Source organism: Octopus sinensis, linkage group LG23 (genome assembly GCF_006345805.1).
Source record: "Octopus sinensis linkage group LG23, ASM634580v1, whole genome shotgun sequence".
Lineage (NCBI taxonomy): Eukaryota > Metazoa > Mollusca > Cephalopoda > Octopoda > Octopodidae > Octopus > Octopus sinensis.
Window position 1 is genome coordinate 15,727,085 of NC_043019.1, and position 21,449 is coordinate 15,748,533.

General features: G+C 39.4%; 1 protein-coding gene and 1 long non-coding RNA gene across 5 annotated transcripts in view; one reads left to right on the plus strand and one right to left on the minus strand.

Annotated features, from left to right (window-relative positions):
* Positions 1-21,449, plus strand: part of LOC115223618 (WD repeat-containing protein 13) — a 234,336-nt gene that overhangs the window by 190,466 nt on the left and 22,421 nt on the right. For all 4 annotated transcript variants that reach the window (XM_036512345.1, XM_029794275.2, XM_036512346.1 and 1 more), the window contains one exon: positions 7,221-7,303. In XM_036512345.1, the coding sequence (XP_036368238.1) occupies positions 7,221-7,303 (83 nt within the window). The remainder of the gene's footprint in view (positions 1-7,220; positions 7,304-21,449) is intronic.
* LOC118767576 lies at positions 1,754-19,631 on the minus strand. The gene is made up of 3 exons (XR_005003495.1): positions 19,549-19,631; positions 14,945-14,948; positions 1,754-1,764 (listed from the first exon to the last, which is right to left on the minus strand). It is a non-coding gene; the product is annotated as an uncharacterized LOC118767576 (long non-coding RNA).

Here is a 21,449-nt window from a genome sequence, read left to right on the forward strand (position 1 = left end):
ATAAGTAAATAAAATAAAATAAAAAATAAAACAACCACAGGGTAAAAAAATAAATGTGTTAAAATTTCCATTTTCATTTTACAAAATCTTAGAAATATTTTAAAATTCCAATCCATTTTCTATTTCTGTGTGTGTGCATGTGTGTGTGTGTGTATATATGTTCATGGCTGTATATGTATGTATGTTTGTATGTATATATTTGTGTGTATATGTGTGATGTAGTGTGTGTGTATATATATGTGTGTATCTGTCTGTATTGTGTGGGTGATGTGTGTGTACATATATTTATGTGTGTGTGTGTTATGTATATGTAGTGCATATATATGTATTATGTGTATGTTTTTGTTTAAGAGGAAACTACTGAAGTTTTTTTTTATTGAAACCTGACCCCAAAGCTAAACTTTGATAAAACAACTCTGGGACTCAGCAACCGACTCTGATAAACCCTATGAAAGGGTTCAGAAAGATGCTTAACTCCCTACTAACACAAACATCCCTCTATACAGAAGTAATTATATTCCTTCGTTAGAGCACTCCCCTCCCTCTCCCCCTTTCATTTATTATTCTTTCATTATCCTAATTTTTATTAGCTTTAGGCACTGAACTCTGGCCATTCTGCAGCATCACTTCCTTCACAGTTTTATTTGGGGATTGCTGCTTAACAAGAAAACCAACTCATAAAATGTTGCAGGTTGTGTGGTGCTTTGCTACCACATACTTTCAGGTTCAATCCCACTGCTTGGTACCCTAAGCAATTGGCTTCCACTGTAGCCCCAGTTCAGCCAGTGGTTTGTGAGTAAATTTTTGTAGACAGAAACTGTGTTGAAGCCTGTGTATATGTGTGTATATATATATATATATATATGGAGGAGGGGGTCCGCCTTCCACACCATCACTATTTGACAGTTGGTGTTGGTTTGTTTATGTCTCCATAACTGAGCAATTTAGTAAAAGTAATTGATAACAATAAGTACAACACTTACAAAAACTGTAAGCATGCCCTTTAGCATTCAGATTCCTCTGTCAAAAGCAAGGCTTATTTATATTCGCATTCATCATCATCATCATCATTTAACTTCTGCTTTCCATGCTGGCATGGGTTGGACGGTTTGACTGAGGACTGGCGAACCAGTAGAATCATATTTTGTCTCATAGCTTTGATATTTTCATGATGTGATTGTTTATTTTTAGAAGGACATTGTGGGGTAGGTGTGAGAGATTGGATAAAGGGTTAATTTAACACCTGTCTGGTTGATCACCACCCTACCACCACCACCACCACCACCACCACCACTGCCAGCGCTGTCACCGATGCCTCCTCCTTTAGAGAACACTCTTATAAGCCTTCGGAGAAAGTCATTCGTCTGAGAATACCAGTATCCTCATCCCTTTCTCTCATCAGTCTTGGAGGTGTTTCAAAAATATGTCACCAGTATTGCCTCTCGCTTTCTGACTAAACTACAAAAAAGGCATGGCTGAGTGGTAAGAAGTTTGCTTCCCAACCACCTGGTTCTGAGTTCAGTCCCACTTTGGACAAGTGTCTTGTACTGTAGTCTGGCACCAACCAAAGCCTTCTGAATGGAAACTGAAAGAAGCCCTTTGTGTGTGTATTTATGTATATATATATATATATATATGTGTATATATATATATATAATATATATATATATATATATATAATACAAAAAAGGGGCAACACACATCCAGACAGATGATACAAAGAAAACAAGAATGGGTCATTCGGAGTTTTCTTTCTTCCCATCTCTGTGTGTGTCTGTCTTTGTTTGGTTCCCGTCCCAACTCCATCTTTTGTTAACCACTGTCGGTGTGTTTACATCCACATAACTTTAAAAAAAAAATGAGTTCTGGGGTTGATTCACATGACTAAAACCCTTCAAAGTGACTGAGATGAGTGAAGAATGAAAGATTTTTGTAGTGGTGATGATGATGATGATGATGATAAGGTTTAAGCTGAGAGAACACTTAACTGTTATTTCATGAAACCTCCTAACTACAGGTAAATGCTCTCCACTTTACTCTCGGAATGTTACACAATGGAATCTGAAAACCTAGTTTTCAGCAAAAATAAAATAAATTCTCTTTTCGCTTCATACATGAGGACTTTGAATTAAGTTCCTGCTCTAATTATTTGGAAAACAATTTACATTTTTAATGAGTTATGTGGAAATTAAAAGGAAATTATATTTCTCAGATTACATACACACACACACAGACACTCACTCACACAGTCCTTTGAATACATACAAACATACACATTCCTATACATACAAGCTTATTCACACACACACACACACTCATTTACATACATCCTCAATTGCACATATCACTCTTCAACACACAAGTATTCACTTGAACACACCTACTTACACATTCACACACTCACCACAATACACATGCTGTCTCACACGCACACACACACTCCCTCTAATAAAGGCACACACACTTATATTCTTTTATATTTATTTGCTTTCATTCTTCAGGCCATGGTCATGCTGCAGCATTGCTTTCAAAGACTGATTATATCACCCCTAATATTTTTTCCTGGTATCTATTTTATCAATTCCAGAATCTTTGGGAGTGGGTGATGGAGGCAATAATTTTATTTTGCTATCCATGACAATATTCTTACACACACACATGCACTTTCCATACAGCTTCCAACCTGGAACACTTCCCACATCAGTTGACCAGAGGTCACAGCTATTTCTACACCTTCCGACTACTTGTTAGTGGTTTTTAATACCACTGCCAAGTAGTAGCGATCTCACTAGAGGAATGTCCCAACTTTGTTTGCCCCAGATTGTTCTCCCCTATCTCTGCAGTCAGTGCCAGATTAAGACCCATAAAGGCCCAAAGCACTTAAACATTTTCAGTGACCCTATAATTCAAAATATAAACAATAATAAACCATAAAATGAATTTTCATTTTTCAAAATGAAATAAAATTAACAGTAAAAGGGAAAATAAAGTTTATTTTTGCATTCTTAGATTTTATTTATATTTGAAAACTTTTCTCCTCCCATTTTTTTCGCTTGCAATATTAATCTTACAAAGCACATCTGATAAATATGTTTACCATTTTTTGGTGCTGCCGCCTTCCCTTGATGCCCTAACCATGTGCTTATTTTGCTTAATGGCTAATCCAGCCCTGCCTTCTGTCACCCCCAAAGGATCAGATGCACTTGTAACTACTCCTGCCACACAGCAATTGTTTTGTTCTTCTACATTCTGGGGATTAGTTCTTTGCTCTCAGCTTTAGTCTTTCCCTTTCATATATATCTGTTCTTATCCAGGCATGGCTGTGTAGTTACGAAGCTTGCCGCCTGACTATATGGTTCTAGGTTCAGTTCTACAATGTTGACCCTTGGCCAAGTGTCTTCTGTGATACCCCTGGATTCACCAATGCCTTGTGAGTGACTTTGGCAGATGGAAACTGAACGAAGCTTGTCATATATATATGTGTGTGTGTGTGTGTGTGCAGGTGGGAGTTGGTGTCTCCTCACTGTCATTTAGCTGTGTCCTGTGCTTCAACCCTTCCATGAGAAACATGTCTTGCCATGGGGAAAATATTAACTTGTTTGGAAACAGGAGAAGGTTGGCAGCAGGAAGAGCATCCAGCTATAGAAAATCTGCCTCAACAAATTCCAGTGATTAATGACGATTATGAAGTGTTTTTTTTTTTTCCTTTTTCCAGCTCAGGACTCACTGTTTTGCTGTTCTTCTTAAGTCCAATGTGAACCAGAAATTACTAGATCTAGCCACACCCCACAACATCCTATATCTACAAAAAAAAAAAAATTATGCCACGGGTTCTCAACTAGGGTCTATATAAGATTCTTGAGGGTCCACAGATGCAGTAGAGTAAATTGAGGGTCCATGGTTATTTTTCAGACCAGTAAAGTTTACATGCAATAAATTGAGTTTATGTCCAAAATACACAAAATAGTTTAACAATTTTTATAATAATATTTAATTCTAAAAATACAAAAGGATTTTTTTAAACATTGAATGACTGTGAGGATCCACCCAAGTACAAGCAGGAACCAAAGGGGTCCATAGGTAAAAATTGGTTGTGAACCCTGAATACTCTGCCGTCTTCATGCCCCACACAATTCTCAAAGCCTTTTACATTTTAGTGTCTCCTTTTCATGGACCCACTCTATATTGCTGTTACACAGCAACATTGATTCAACAATTTGAGCAATTTTTTTTTTTGTTTTATTTTGGTGTGGTTGTCATCAAATCTGACGATGCTATAGGTCAGGGCATTTGCATTATTACTGGAGAAAGGCTTGGGAACATAGCTTTTTTTTTCAAATCTGTTTGCATTCTGCAGTCATTAGTAACATTCAGAAATCTGGGTATCAGTCTTTCTTTGTTATACTCTTGTGGAGAAATAGCGACATTCCAAAAACGATGAACTCTGATGCTTTTATATATATGTATATATATATATAGGTGCAGGAGTGGATGTGTGGTAAGAAGCTTGCTTCCCAACCTAATGGTTCTGGGTTCAGTCCCACTGCATGGCACCTTGGGCAAGTGTTTTCTACTATAGCCTTGGGCCAACCAAAGCCTTGTGAGTGGATATGGTAGACGGAAACTGAAAGAAGCCTGTCAAATATGTGTATGTGTTTGTATTAGTGTATCTGTGTTTGTCCTCCCACCATTGCTTGACAACTGATGTTAGTGTATTTACGTCCCTGTAAAAGAGACCGACAGAATAAGTTACAAGGCTTACAAAGGATAATTCCTGGGATCGATTTGTTCACCTGAATGCAGTGCTCCAGCATGGTCGCAGTCAAATGATTGAAACAAGTAAAAGAATAAAGGAATATATATATAGAGATTTACACACAAATTTTCCTTTATTTATTCATTTACTTATTGAATGACATAAGAGGCAAACTATTTGAAAAGTATAAATTATCCCCGTGACATTCTAAGCATTTTCATAATTTGTTCTAGAACTATCCAGGGAAATATTATTATCACCTGTTATATAAATTCTCATCTCTTTGATCTGTAACTTGTTCAATAGATGCCAAAGAATGAAAGTCTCAGACCTTGAGTCACTCTGTTGCTTCTGCTAAATATTAATACACACACATTTGGGAAATGGGTGCACTTTTACCGTTTGGGTCGTGGCTTTTATTAGTAATCAGCATTTGTAATGTGACATCGTTAATTAATTACCAAATTCAGAAACATATGTAATAAAGGAATGCCACATTCATGCCAATGTTTTCTATTGTTATATGTGTGTGGTGTGTGTGTGTGTGTATCTTTTATCTTGTTTCAGTCATTTGACTGTGGCCATGCTGAAGCACTGCCTTAAAGGGTTTTAGTCAAACAAGTCGACCCTAGGAAGTATTTTTTATAAACCTAGGACTCCATTTCTTTTGCCAAACTGTTAAGTTACAGGGACATAAAGACACCAACACCTGTTGTCAAGCAATGGTGGTGGGAGGAAAAACACACACACACATATATATATACACACACACATGATGGCCTTCTTACAGTTTCTACCAAATCCACTCACAATGCTTTGGTCAGCCTCAGGCTATAGTGGAAGACACTTGCCTAAAGGATACATGTGGGACTGAACCTGCAACCATGTGGTTGGGAAGCAATCTCCTTACCACACAGCCATGCCTGCACCTGTGTGTATCTATGTATTTATGTAAAAGTCTGATCAACACAGGATGCTGTTTATACCCTTTGTTCCCTATGCATGCTAACCCCATCACTTCACTGGAAGTAGGCTGGGTGTTAGTACTTTACATGGAGTTCTAAATTCAATGGTAGCAGTCATTCCTCTAATTGTACACACAGGAACCACCACTACTACTACTACTACTGGTGTGTGTGACGGGGGGGGGTATATTGTGTTGTATTTTTCAAATTTCTCACTGATGGAGGAAAAGCTGGTTTCTAATCTAGAAACCTGACTCTTTCATTGGAATTTAAACAACATAAATCAGGGTTGTCTTTTATGTATGTATACATCTATGTTTACATGTACATGTGTATGTACAAATGTATCCTGGGGTACAGGCATGGATAGCTTTGCTTATGTTTGTATTTATTTATTTATGTGTGTGTGTGTGTGTGTGTATAAATGCATGTGTAGGTATGTGAGTGAAGGTACGTGGATCAGTGGTTAGGGCATTTGGCTCACAGACATAAGGCTGTGAGTTCGATTCCTCGAGCAAGGCGCTTTATTTCATGCTCCTCCAATCCACTCAGCTGGTAAAACTGAAGTGTACCTGTAACTCAAAGGGACAGCCCTGTCACATTCCGAGTGACGTTGATTCTGCCTGAGAACTACATTAAGGGTGTACATGTCTGTGGAGTACTCAGCCGCTTGCACGTTAACTTTACAAGCAGGATGTCCCATCGATTGGATCAACTAGAACCGTCATTGTTGTAACCAATGAAATGCCAGTTATATATAAATGAGAGGTTGCTGAAAAGTTCCTGAAAAGGAGGATCACTTAATTACGATTTTATCCAACATATTCCCTTCTCAGATTCACACACTTATTGCAGCGGTCCTTCAGTTTTTTCTAAGCCTTGTAAAAGAACTCGGAAGGTTGCGCCTCCAACCAGGCCCTTTATGATATCCTTAAAACCAAGAACCTTTCAGCACCTCCTCATGTGTGTATATGTGTATATATATTTTCTACATCCAGTAGGCTTTTGCTTATCCAATTGCCTTTGTGAGGCATTAGTTGACAAGAAGAAACTTACCCAAGTATTGTGCTGTGGGATTAAGTCCCGAAATATGTTTTAGCAAACTCTAAACTTCTTAACCAGATGGGACCCACCCAACTTCATTATTTGCACAACAATCTGCTCAAAAGAAGCTTTACCTTATTATCCCTCCAAGCTCAAAGTAAACAGTGTGTCCCATCCATCCATCCTCTCTCTCTCTCTCTCTCCTAAATCAATTTACAATTATTTCCTCCCAGCTTTGACTTCCTTATTTTTTAATAACTTCCAGAATTTCTAAAAATAACATTGTGTAAATTTCAGGCTAAAAAATCCGTCAAGAAGAAGTCTATCGGCATGTGGTTCCGTATTCTGATATTGGCAAAGGAAAAAAGAATAAAGTAAAAGAAAATAAAATAAATAAATGAAAAAATGCATAAGCAAATGTTTAAGAAAATATTTCAATTATTTATGTTTTGTAGGGCAATGGCTGGAGGGAAGAGTGTGTCAGAGAATTACGCTTTTGCAGGAATGCATCATATTTTTGATCAACATGCTGCTTCTGGTGAGTTTCAAACATTTCATTCTACATCATATTCCTGTCAAAGACTTCCAAGATCTTCTTCTTCTTCCATCATGTATTTTGGTAAACTCAACAGCTTTGTCAATCGCAGGTTTCTAATGGACCGATTACTGGTTTGCTATTTTGTGATGAGGGTGGGGGCAGAAGAGGACCAGAGGATTGTTTGTGTAACTCGGGCAGAGTAAATATCACACAAGGTATTATTATTGTTTTGTTTTTGTTTGTTTGACACATTGGTTTATGGAAAATTTTCTTATCGATGTGCCTGATGATGATGATGCACACATCATCATCATCATCTTCTTCATTGTCATCATCATCATTGTGCTTGTTGTCATCATTATCATCACCATCATCATCTTCTGCCTCCTCCTCATCACTTCCTTCATCATCTTCATTGTCATCACCACCACTACCACCATCATCATCATCATTGTCGTCCTTGTCATTATCACCACCATCATCTTCCTCATCATCAATCTGTTTTTCCATACTTGCATGGGTTGGAAGGTATTTCTCCTCACAGCATCACACACCATTTTCTCATGTTCTTGTGGCTCCTCTGTCATTTCCTCCACCCTCTTCTCACTCTGGCTCCTATAACTTTTGGAACAGATACCCCCCCCCTCACCGAAAGTGGCAATTAACTCTAGGGAGCCAGCTTTCTAAATATCGAAATTAGACAATTAGAATGATTGGTATAAAATATTAATGATTGGCAACACGATATATCTAGAAGGTACCTGGTTTTGTGTGAAATTTTGAATGATATATTTATCTTTCACTCATTGGACTGTAGCCTTGCTGGGGCATTCGAGGATTTCGTCAAACAAGTCAACCTCAGCACTTACTTTTAAGTCTGGTGCTTATTCAATCAGTCTCTCTTGCAGAACCTCTAAGTTACAGGGCCATAAACAAACCAACACTTGTTGGTGATGGTGACAAACACAAACATACAGACATATATCCTACTCAGTTAACGGGTCTTAACTTGTGGGTACTTGGTAACCTCACCAGCACTATTACCACATAGAAAGCACCCTGTACACTCTGTTAAGTTGTTGGCATTAGGAAAGGCATCCGTCTGTAGAAACTATGCCAAAGCAGATACAGAACCTGGCGGAGCCCTCTTGTTCAGCATGGAAAAAAGAATGGTAAACAATAATGAAGAATGCTAAACAATAATGAAGAGTGGCTGTGTGGTAAGTAGCTTGCTAACCAACCACATGGTTGCGGGTTCAGTCCCACTGCGTGGCATCTTGGGCAAGTGTCTTCTGCTATAGACCCGGGCCGACCAATGCCTTGTGAGTGGATTTGGTAGACGGAAACTGAAAGAAGCCTGTCGTATATATGTATGTATATATATATATGTGTGTGTGTGTGTGTGTTTGTGTGTCTGTGTTTGTCCCCCTAGCATTGCTTGACAACCGATGCTGGTGTGTTTACGTCCCCGTCACTTAGCAGTTCGGCAAAAGAGACCGATAGAATAAGTACTGGGCTTACAAAGAATAAGTCCCGGGGTCCATTTGATCGACTAAAGGCGGTGCTCCAGCATGGCCGCAGTCAAATGACTGAAACAAGTAAAAAAGTAAAAAAAAATTATAGGATTCCACACAGTTTCCATTCACTAAATTCGCTCACAAGGCTTTGGTTTTTAACAAAAGACACTTGCTCAAAGTGCCACACAGTAGGACTAAACCCAAAACCAACCTGAGTTGCTTCACCTCACACCCATGCCAGCACCCGTGAGCCATGTTTGTAAATTTATTGTTTAAATCCCACCTAAAACGAAATCAACAACACTTAACCGAATTATGAATTAATCACCAACCAACACTTGAAACTCAGTTGCACAAGGAAAACCATGAGTTGTCATGTGATTATCTCACACCAATTAATTAATTCCTTTTGTTCAGGTCTTCATTATTTTATTATCTCCACAAGTGTGATAGGTGCTTTGGGTCTCTCATGTTCAGTTATTAACTTCAATATATAAACAATTGACGATAATGAAAAAAAAAAATAATCAAAAAGACAAAAAAAAAAACCCAACCAAAATCAAAGGACAAAAAAGTTCTTTCATTTTTATTAATAATTATTGCTGATTAGATATGAATCTAATTCAGTTTCATTTAGTTGTTGAATATTAACGATTATTAATTCATTCACTTTCTGAGTTGTTTATGGAAATCTATCTTATTTTCTGATACTGACTTGTGGGCTAAGCAACACCACGACCATCAACAACAACAACAATGACACTGATAAAACGTTTCAGAATCAAAAGAATCCCCCATCATTGTCACCATCACCGTTTTAATGTTAACTTTTCTGTGCTTGAATGAGTGGGGCAGATTTTGCTATGATCAGATGGCTTTCTTGTCATCTCCATTCACTTGTTTCCATGTAAGGTAATATTTCCAATTGGCTGAATATGTTTTCACAGAAAACTGGAAACAAACGACACCACCTGTATAAGGGCGACTTCATTTATGACTATTATGTGATGTGAAGACAAGGAAACACTAAAACAGACAGACATACACACGTGTGTGTGTGTGTGTGTGTGTATACATACACATTATCATCATCATCATCATCGTTATTTAACATCTGTTTTCCATGTTGGCATGGGTTAGATGGTTTGACAGGATCCATCAAGCTGCAGGGCTGTGCTGATTTTCAGTGACAACTCTAGCGTGATTTCTATGATAGGATGTCCTTCCTAATGCCAACCATATTACAGTGTGTACTGGGTACTTTTTCTAGTGAGGTTGTGGAGTAACTTGTAAAATAGTGAAAGAACAGGAAAAGGGAAAATGGAAAAGCTCCTACAACTAAGAGTGTGGGCTCCATCTATCTCTCAACGCTTAGGTTCTGCTGATACTCTAAGAGTCACATCTGACAAACCACATGCATAGATCTTTGCGTTGCAAAATTTTCTGGATGGCTAATCATTTGCTGTTTTCAGATCAGCCAAATGCAAATCAATTCTGTAAATGTTTCCCCAGCACACTGCAACAAGAGAGCTTGCAAGTAAAAATACAATAAAAGAAAACCCAGAAACATCTTTGTTTAGTAATTAAAAAAAAAAAATCTTAAGTACGTTGAAGTTAAAACAAGATCGAAAGCAGCTTAACAAATGACTGTTTTAAAAGAAAGAAACTCAATTAGATATATATATATTACCTTTTTTCTGTTTGTAATTAAAGCAATTGTTGGAGTATAAAACTGAAGTGAATGTAATATGAAAGGTTTTATTAAATGAAATGAAAATTATATTGTAAAAGGATTGCAAAAGTTTATCGCAAAAAAATTTATTCAAGAAACTTTGTGTAATCTAAATCCAAAATTTATCTATTTATTATTAATGACCAGCAGTAGATCCATTCCACACAATCCACCATTGCTGTAGATCTTTGGGGAATATCAGAATTGGTTAATCAAAGTTGGATAAACAGAAACTATGCAGATACCTGGAGAACGTGTGTGTGTGTGTTGTTCTTAGAAATAGAATTGCTTCTTCCAGATCCTTCTTCATAAAATCCTTTGAATTTAATTTGACTGGTTTCATTCAGTGTCAGAAACAGTCAAATTTAATAATATGTGAAATAAGTCATTTTAAAATACATCACAATTTGTATGTGGTTGAAGTTGTGCTCTGTATATTTTCATTGACTCCCCCCTCTCTGGCTCCACCACCACCTACACCATCATCATCATTTAATGTTCATTTTTCTATGCTTGCATGGATCAGATGGAATATGCTGAGGCTACACTCTCAGGTCTTTTGGATGAAGTTTTCAGAAACAACCCAACAGGTTCACCATTAATTCCATGAAATATTCAACGGTCCTGCTAGTTTAATTATAAAAATATAAAAGAGGGTTTTTAATCCTCAAATGGCTATGAGAGTTCACCCAAATAAAATAGGAATCAGAGTGGGGTCCACAGGAACAAAAAAATGGTTGAGAACCATTTATTAAGAACCTTTCTGACTTGATGTTTAGCAAAAGGATATTTTCTTTTCCACTCTTTCCTTCCTTCAGAATGTCTTTTGTCTCTGAGCTCTCTCGTTCCAAAGTTACTAACCTCTAATTTATATTGAGTGATATATTTGTTGCTAGGGGAAAGACGGAGTATTTACAACCGTCTCTCACTACCTCTCATACACTCTTGCAACCTCCACCCATTCACACTTTTGTTTCATCAGTCTTCACTTCAAACCTTGAGGATCCACCTAAACACCTCATCACCAGTATTTTTCATCTTTCGAGCCTCACCCAGTCACTCCCACCTCCTCTTCTTCACCCTTTAGTATTTAAACTGGTCATATCTGGCCAAAATTCCACATCTGGCCTCTCACACCTACTCTACAATGTCATTCTAAAAATATAATGATCACATTGTCGTAATTTTTAAGCAACACGATAATGCATAATTAATTCAAAACAATGTGAATGACTAAGCATCGTGCCACCTGACTGGCTCTCGTGCCGGTGGCACATAAAAAGCACCATTCAAGCGTGGTCGATGCCAGTACTGCCTGAGTAGCCCATTTGCCAGTGGCATGTAAAAAGCACCCCCTACACTCCGGAGTAGTTGGCGTTAGGAAGGACATCCAGCTGTAGAATCTTTGCCAGATTGGATTGGAGCCTGGTGAAGCCTCCTGGCTTGCCAGCCCTGTCAAACCGCCCAACCCATGCCAGCATGGAAAGCAGATGTTAAACAACGATGATGATCTGAGAGAGTAATCCTAAAGGGTTAAATGTGAATTGTCGTGCAGCTCCTTGACAGCAAGAGATTTGTTTTGCTTTGGCCCTCCAACCTCTCCTCTTATATTTAACCTTCATTTTGAAGTATCACAAACTGCATGAACTCACAAGTGCTAGCAACATGAAACAAAGCACTTAGCACATGTTCAGTAGTTGGCATTTGGAATCTTCAACCACAGAAACCGTACTGAAGCAGACACTGGAGCACGATGCAGTCTTTGGATCCAGTCAGACCATCCAATGCATGCCAGCATGGACATTTAAATGATGATGACAATGGTGGTGATGATGGTGAGGAGCCACCTGTCTATCGTGGATCCTGTTGGGACTGAAGTATGTCTGGCTTGTGTGCTCTCCTGATTGGTCGGTAGTCAAGTGGCTGAAGTTCATCTTACAGATGGTCATTTTGTTTGCATCACAGGACTCTGGGTGCAGGCAGGGCTGCGTGATAAGAAGCTTGCTTGTGTGGCACTTTGAGCAAGTGTCTTCCACTAAAGTCTTGAGCAGATCTGGCAGACGGGAACTGAAAGAAGACTGTCGTATATATATATATATGTGCATATGCGTGTGTGTAACTTTGTGTTTCTGTGCCCTATCACCACCATTCCACAACCAGTGTTGGTGTGTTTACATCCTCGTAACTTAGTAAGTGAAGCACAAGAGACCAATAGAATAAGGCTTTAAAAAAAATAAGCCCTGGGGTTGATTCATTCAAGGTGGTGCTTCAGCATGGCCACAGCCTAATGACTGAAGCAAGTAAAGATAAAAGAAGTTGATAATTACTTTGTCGCATACTATGGCTGATTAGTTAATGTCTGTTTTCCATGCTGGGTCAGACAGTTTGACAAGAGCTGGTGATCTGGAGAGCTGCACCAGGCTCCAGTTGTCTGTCTTGGTAAGGCTTTTTCTGGTTGGATGCCCTTCCTAGTGCCAACCACTTTACAGGGTGTCCTGGATGCTTTCTATGTGGCACCAACACTTTTATCTATTTTTCTATCCCCAGTTTGCTTAACCCACCAGTGCTGTAGATCTGGGTGGGGTGCACCCAAGAAGGTCTTTTCGTTTGATGTGCCAATTCTGACATCCTCCACAGAACACACACACGTGGTTGTGTGGTTACGAAAGCTACTTCACAACCCTATGGTCTTGAGTTCAGTCTCACCATGTGGCACCTTGGGCAAGTGTCTTTTAGCCCCAGGCCATCTAATGCCTTGTGAGAGAATTCGATAGACAGGAACTTTACAAAGCTAGTTGTGCATCAAAGCTGGGTAGACAGAAACTATGCAGAAGCCAGAGGATGTATCTGTTTGTGTGTGCATGTGTTCATTTGTTTTTTTTTGTCTCTGTTAGCATGGGTTAGATGAATTCATATAAGAGATTTTGTTTCACATCAGACACCCTTCCTGTCTCTACTCCTTATCTCTTATTTCTTTTAAAGTAAGGGAGTTTTCATTCCACTTCTCTTTGAAAGGACAGAGTTCCTGGGCTATTTGTTGACAAGGAAATGTCGAAAATGACACCATCTGTAACCCAACTTATCATAGAAAGGAAACATGCACACACACACACACACACAGATGACAGACTTTGTTCAGACAATTTTTGTTATCAGATTCACTCACAAGGCGTCAGTCAGTTCAAGGTCTTAGTAGAAGATACTTATTCAAGCTACCACAACAGTGGAACTGATATGGTTGTGAAGTAGACTTCCTGACCACCACGCATCCGTGTGTGTGTGTGTGTGTGTGTGTGTGTGTGTATGTTCCATGGAGGATGTCAGAAATGGTCCCATTATCATCATCATCATCATTGCAGTAATCTCCACATCTCCATGCTGGCATGGGTTGGATGGAGTTTATTAATACAAATTCTTGACAGCCAGATGCCCTTCCAGTCGCCTACTCTCTCACCTGTTGCCAATTTAGGCACTCTTTGCTCCTGGCCGGACATGTTTTCACAGAATATTGGAAATGAATGACATTGCATATATGACATTGATACATCAAGTGATGTGTCACCATCACATGATGTCAAGGCAACAAGACACACACACACACACGCATATTACATATATATATATAAATAGTTACTAACAAGGAATTGTCAATCCAAGCAGAATACTTCACAAACTCTCAGTTAGTAGAAATACACCAAGCTAACAAAATGTTTTCAGATTATGTCTTTTTTTCATAAATAAATATATATACATGTGTGTGTACATACATATATACACACACACACATATATATGCCTTTTCTCATGTACACACATTCACATACACTTATATATACACACATATATATGCCTTTTCTCAAATATATATTTAAGACAGGTGTCTTTCAGTTTCTGTCAACCAATAAACACCAAATCCACTCACATGGCTTTGGTCATGCTGGAGCTTTTGTAGAAGGTACTTGACCAAGGTGCCATGCAGTGGAACTGAAACCATGTGGTTGGAGAACAAACTTGTTAATCACACAGCCTCGCTGGCACTTGATACATCAAACTAAAATACTTTTTATGGTATTTAACTCCTTCTTTGGCTGACCTGGGACTGAACCAGTGTTCTGCAACCTGAACTAAAACTATAACTAAAAGAATAGGGGAAAAAAAATTATACCCAGGTTACACTGCTGCACACCTATCATCGTCTTGTGTCACACCAGTGTGCCATGACATACCAGCTGAGGAGCACTGGACTAAACAACAAAAATAACAAATAAGTTGGTTTTTTATTTCAAAATGTTGCTACCTTCTCCAAAAGGAGAATGACATGTGACCTGCCTGAATCAAAGAATTGTTTTGCCCCAAGTCAGTCCCAGTAAATCAAAGATGTTCCAGTCATGACAAACCTAACTTTTTTCTTCTTCTTATGTCCAGAATTATACTAGTGAAGGCATGTGGTCATGTGGTTAGGGTGTTGCACTCACGATTGCAAGATTGTGGTTTCAATTCTCGGATCGGCTGGTGTGTTGGGTTCTTGCGGAAAATACTTCATTTCATTCAGATGTGAGTGAGTAACTCTGAGATGGACTGGCATCCCATCCACGAGGAATGAAGTGATCTCAGTCACTGGACTCAAAACAGTTCTTTTATATTTAATTAACTCTTTAGCATTTAAACCAGCCGCATCAGGCCAAAATATTCTGCCTGTTTTCAGTTGAAACTGGTTAAATGTGGCCTCTCACACCAACCCTGCAATGTCATACTAAAACTAAGCATTCACATCTATTGAAACCTGAAAGCTGTTAGATAGGGAATGATTACTCCAAGACTGTGTGAATAAATAAGCTTTACATTTGAGGGAGAGATCTGGTTGCTATTTCTAACAAGTCAAACAACCCTGTAGTTTATATCAGACCCCAATGCTATGATGGCTTGAACAACCATTTAGGGGCACCGTTGTTGGTTGGTCTGACCAAATGATAGAGGCACCCTTGTTTGTTGATGGCACAACAGATAAACTGTGGGTATGAAGCTCAGTGACGACAGAGATGTATCATGTTGCTGTGAGGAAACAATCAGCATTGTTTTCTCTCCCACTCTTTTAACATGAATTACATTGAGAGAGAGAGAGAGAGAGAGAGGGAAGGAGGATATCTTTACAAATAGTTTTCATTCTTCCTCCTCCACCTTTCTTTTAAGTGTTCCTGTTCATGGCTTGAAATATCTGACTGAAGTAGTAGCCTCCTTGAAAGTAAAATACCATTTCTGTCATCATCATCATCACCACCACCACCACCACCATCATCATTATCTCCAGCAACATCTTCATTGTTGAGCCAATGGGAGTGCACTTACATGGCAACCCAACCTATTAGAAATACCAGCTAAATCTCTTTTGACTCATACTCTGCCATCTTAAAAACAATAAGAGGAAGGACATAATGGTCCTAAGATTACCTGTCTTAAAAGACCGGATTATCATCAATGGGAAGTCTTTGATCTTAAGTCTGACCTAGGGTTAAACAACAAGTTCTCATTTGAAGGTGACCCTAAGATATTACTAACCCTTTGTTTAAGACCCACCATGGAGTTCTGTTCCCACATCTGGGGTAGCATTAAGGTGCCTCACACAGATAGACATAGTTGACTCCTTCCACATCTGGGTCAGGACTTTTGCTACAGACACAGACATCCTGGTACAACTTATGCAGGTGTGAGATGGCATAGCAAAGGGTGTGACAACAAGAAAAAATATATCGTCATCATTTAACATCCACTTTCCCATGCTTGCATGGGTCAGACGAAATTTGTTGAGGCAGATTTTCTATGGCTGCATGCCTTTCCTGTTACCAACGTTCACCTAGGACACAGCCTGTATGATGATGGCACTCACCTATCCCAACCACATGATATTAAGACAAAGAGGCACCAACTCTCTCTCTCTCCCTTTCATGCACACACACACCTGATGAGCTTCTTTCAATCAAATTTTACTGATAAGGGTTTGATTGGCCCAGGGCTGTTATCATCATCATCATTGTTTAATGTCTGCCTTCCATGCTGGCATGAGTTGGACGGTTTGACAGGAGCCTACACCAGATTTCTGTGTCTGTTTCAACAGGGTCTTTATGGCTGGATGCCCTTCCTAACACCAACCATCCAGCAGAGTGGATTGAGTGCTTTTTACGTGGCACCAGCACAAGTGAGGTCAGTTTTGGCAAGGTTTTAACAGCTGGATGCTCTTCCAAATACCAACAGGGCATCAGCACTGGTTGGGTCACCAAGTAACTTGCAACACAAAAATCCTTTTAGAGGGGAGCGAGCATTGGAGGTGATCTTGTGTCAGATGATGAAAGGTTAGAGTGTGACAGAGACACAGAAACAAGTGTCTTGCTGTAGAAGAGGCACAAGGTTACCTGATAAATATATATATATACATACACACAATGGGCTTCTTTCAGTTTCCATTTACCATATCCACTCATAAGGTTTTGGCCAGCCCATGGCTATAGTAGAAGACACTTTCCCAAGGTGTTGCAAGATGGCTCTGAACCCAGAACCTAGTGGTTGGGAAGCAAGCTTTTTAACCACACAGCCATGTCCGGAAAATATATACTTAATTAAAATCACTTTTCAGAATAAAATCATTAACCCAAATTGTTCAGCTCAATTGTTTTCCCATCATTATAGAGGCCTTCTGAGTGGCTTTCTCTTGGCAACAGCAAGGGTCTACTTGATGTTTGTGAACCAACAGCACGCATTGCCCAGTGAAACTTTTGCTTTTAGTGTTCTGCAATCACATTGTGCTCTCTGCTCTGTTCTCAAATTACTTCATTTCATTCTCTCTCCACAACATTTCTTCCACAGACCTTTCCATGGTTCTTTGTGTCGTAACCAATTGAAGTCCACCCCTCTTTGTGGTAGTCCATGATTCACTTGCATAGTAGACCATGGGTAGTTCATACCATTGAAGTGACTGTGTCACGTTGGATCTTGTCCAGCTTTCCTTTGAACACATCTTTCAGTGAAGTAAATGCCTTTCATCCTGCCCTTTTCTTCTCCCTGAGCTTTCAGTATCCATATTTCCAGATCAGATGACATTATTGGAGCAGGGAATGAAGCGTTTGAAACAGTGGAGAGCAGTGATTCATAAACTTCTTCCTTTCCATTTTCTACCCTATATACTCTTCTCAGTTTGTATTTAGATTTGTCCATATATATATATATATGTATGTATGGCATTAGGAAAGGCATCCAGCTGTAGAAATACTGCCAGATGAGATTGGGACCTGATGCAGCCTGCTGGCTTCCCAGACCCTAGTCAAACCATCCAAGCATGGAAAACGGATGTTAAACGATGATGGTGTATGTATATATATATATAAGTATATATATGTTTGTATATTTATATGTGTGTATATATGTACATATATGTGTGTGTATATCCACACACACACACAAATACTTATATATATTACATACACATGTATACATCCATGGACACACACACACACACACGTAGTCATCAAAGAATCCATGAGTCAGAAAAAAACAAGCACTCATATATTTGTCAATAGCGTAGGTATATAGATTATTTACAGCAGCAATAGCAATGCAGTACTATTGTCTCGTTTCAACTGATTTTACCTGTTGGTTTGATACAATCAGGGTTTGGGGAAACTAATTTCAACTCTCATCAGAGAGGCTGGTAGGAATAGCATGGCACAGGCTCTGGGCTCTTTGCCACGGAGGTCAGAAAAATGTCACATTTGGTTAGCAAGTGTTACAACAAAAAAAAAAAATGGAAGAGAAAAAAACTGCAGAACATCCAGAGGAGCTTTTGTCCATTAAGAGTTACTTCCCTTGGAGAGGTATTAGGCCTTGCCATCAAGGTGGATGCTTGTAGCAGGGATCAGGGTCAGTATTCGAAGGATGTACGTGTGTTTGTGTGTATTGTATATATATATAAGGTGAAGGCATGTAGCTTAGTGGTGAGGGCATTTGGCTCATTGTCATAGAGTCGTGTGTTTGATTCCTAGTGGAGCATTGAGTCCTTGAGCAAGAGACTTTATTTCTCTCGCTCCAGCCCACTTAGCTGGCTAAAATGAGTGGTACCTTTATTTCAAAGGACCAGCCTTGACATGCTCTGTGTCATGCTGGATCTTCCTGGAAACTATGTTAATGGTATGCATGTCTGTGGAGCGCTCAGCCACTTGCACGTTAATTTCAGGAGCAAGCTGTTTCTCTGATCGGATCAACTGGAACCCTCGTCATCATAACCGACGGAGTGCAAGTTATGGCTTGCTAATAGGCTGGGTGGGACAAATCTAATGTCAGACTCTCAGAATGTGGTGGGATATTAACCTTTTGGCGTTCAGATTACTCTTTAATTGCAAACAGAAGTTGATCTGGTTAAGAAGTTTGCTTCTCAATCACCCGCTTCCAGGTTCAATCCCATTGTGGTGCACCATAGGCAAGCATCTGGTACCACACCATGGTCAAGTTGTTATTGTTTAGCCCCGAGTTAGCTGTAATCCCTGATATTGTGACAGGGAATAAAAATAAATGATGGTCATCGTCTAAATCTCCATAATCCAGTGTGCATCTTCTCATCTACAGCACTAAGGTGTGAGTTAAGGGAGATTTTGACACTATTTCTAGCATATAGGATGACGAAAAAAGGCTCCTTCATCTCATATAATGTCCAGCGCATCCTATACATGTTACTGAGTCCCTCTACATTTAGTCCCTCATACAATTTAACTCCCCATAACCACCACCACCGCTCTTAAGTCTGATCATGAGGATAAGCCATCAGGTATGGCTCAGTGGTTCAAGCATTGGGCTCACAATAATGAGGTAGAGAGTTCGATTCCCAGACCAGGCTGTGTGTTGTGTTCTTGAGCAAGACACTTTATTTCACATTGCTCCTGTTCACTCATCTGTAGAAATGAGTTGTGACTTCACTGGTGCCAAGGTGTATCAGCCTCTGCCTTTTCCTTGGACAACCTTTCCTGGACTTGTTCCTTGGAAGGGAACTTTTTAGGTGCAATCCCATGATTATTCATGACCGAAGGGGGTTTTTACTCTCTAATAGTTTCTTCCTTCTTTGTTCATCCCCTTCCCAGAATTGAGGGACCTGCAGAAAGGTGAGGTGTTCTGCCCATCCTCCTCTAAGACACAGGTGTGTATATGGTCTAGATTCCTTCGTTTTCCATCTGGGGTATGTATCTCCTCTATAACAAGACACCTGCTTCTGTCCCTTTTTCCTACTTTTAACACAGAGCTGCCTCTCTCAAAGCAGCACCTTCATTGTTTAGGATCTTGTCTTGTGGGTACTTGGTGACCCCTCATTAGAGCTAGGGTCATGAGAAAAGCACCTAGTCCACACTGTAAAGTGGTTGGCATTAGGAAGGGCAGTCGACTGTTTGAACCATGCCCAAACAGATATTGGCAGCCAAAGCAACATGGATTATGGGTGTTAGATGATGATGGTATATATGCCACATAGTGCTGGTTCCACATAGAATGCACAGGTGTTGGTGCCACATTAAAAAGCACTTGTACTGGTGCCACATACAAAGCACCCAGCCATAGAAATCATGGCAAAACAGAAAATGGGGCTTGGTGTGGCCCCTGTTCTTACCAGCTCCAGTCAATGCATCCAACCCATGCCAGCATGGAAAAGAGATGTTAACTGATGATGATGATGATATTCGTTGATTCACCAAAAGCAAAGCAGGGTAGGTTGACCCCACTGATGATTGGAAATGAGTAACTCCGAGGACTGGAAATTGGAGACTTTCAATTATAATGTGTGTGTGTGTGTATGAATGAATGAGTGGTGTGTGGTCTAGTGAATAGGTTATTGGTCACATCGTAATAAGATTGTTGGTTTAATTCTAGGGCTGGGTGACCTTGAGCAAAGCACTCCACTTTGCCTTGTTGCTAAGTATTTAGCTGTAAATGAGTATCAGCTGAGTGTAGTTCTCCCCCTCTCTCTCTTTTTCTGTCTCTCCAGATGCCCTTCGGGGTAACATGTAGGAGGGGCCAAGAGGGTGCAAATGGATCGTTCAGGACTGGATTGGCACCCAAAACATTTAGCAGAAGCATGATATATGCTAAATGCGTGTGTGTAAATGTGGAATCTGATATTTTGACATGACACAACAGGACTCTGGTTTCAACAACCACTGAGTCAAGGCTTCTCTGCCCACCACTTCCTACCCATACACCCTGCACACTCAACATCAATCACAGAGACCCTAACAGAAGGACAGGGGTTGGAGAGGGTCGGGATAAATGGTGTTGTCCCCATTCCTCTCACTAGAACTGAAATAAATTTAGTTTCACCAGAAGAAAGTATTATCAAACACACAACTTGTCTAACTTTAAAAAAAAACCCCACCACCGCTCATTAACTCATGTTGCTGCCATTGCCTCTCTTTCCACGACAATTATGATTGCACTGAGAGAGAGAGAGAGAGAGAGAGAGAAATCACACACATTTACACAGCTACTTTATATTTGTGCTTCAAAAATACTGGGTCAGTCATTTAGGATTGGTTTTTAAACTTCTGTTGAAAGGATTGTGACTTTCTCTCTCTCTCTCTCTCTCTATATATATATATATATATATATATATACACACATATATATGTGTGTGTGTGTATCAACAAAGTTGTTTTCATTCTTCAATGACATATGATTGTTTAGGAAATATTTTTGATAAGAACTTCATCATTTTTTTTTTCCTCTCTTTCTTTCACAAAACAATTTTGTTATGAAAATAATAAAGGCCCCCCCATTTAGTTTGTTTGTTTTATCATTTACATTTGATTTGTTTCAGTTGTGAGACTTTGGCCATGCCAGAGCACTGCCTTGGAGAATTTTTAATCAAATAATTG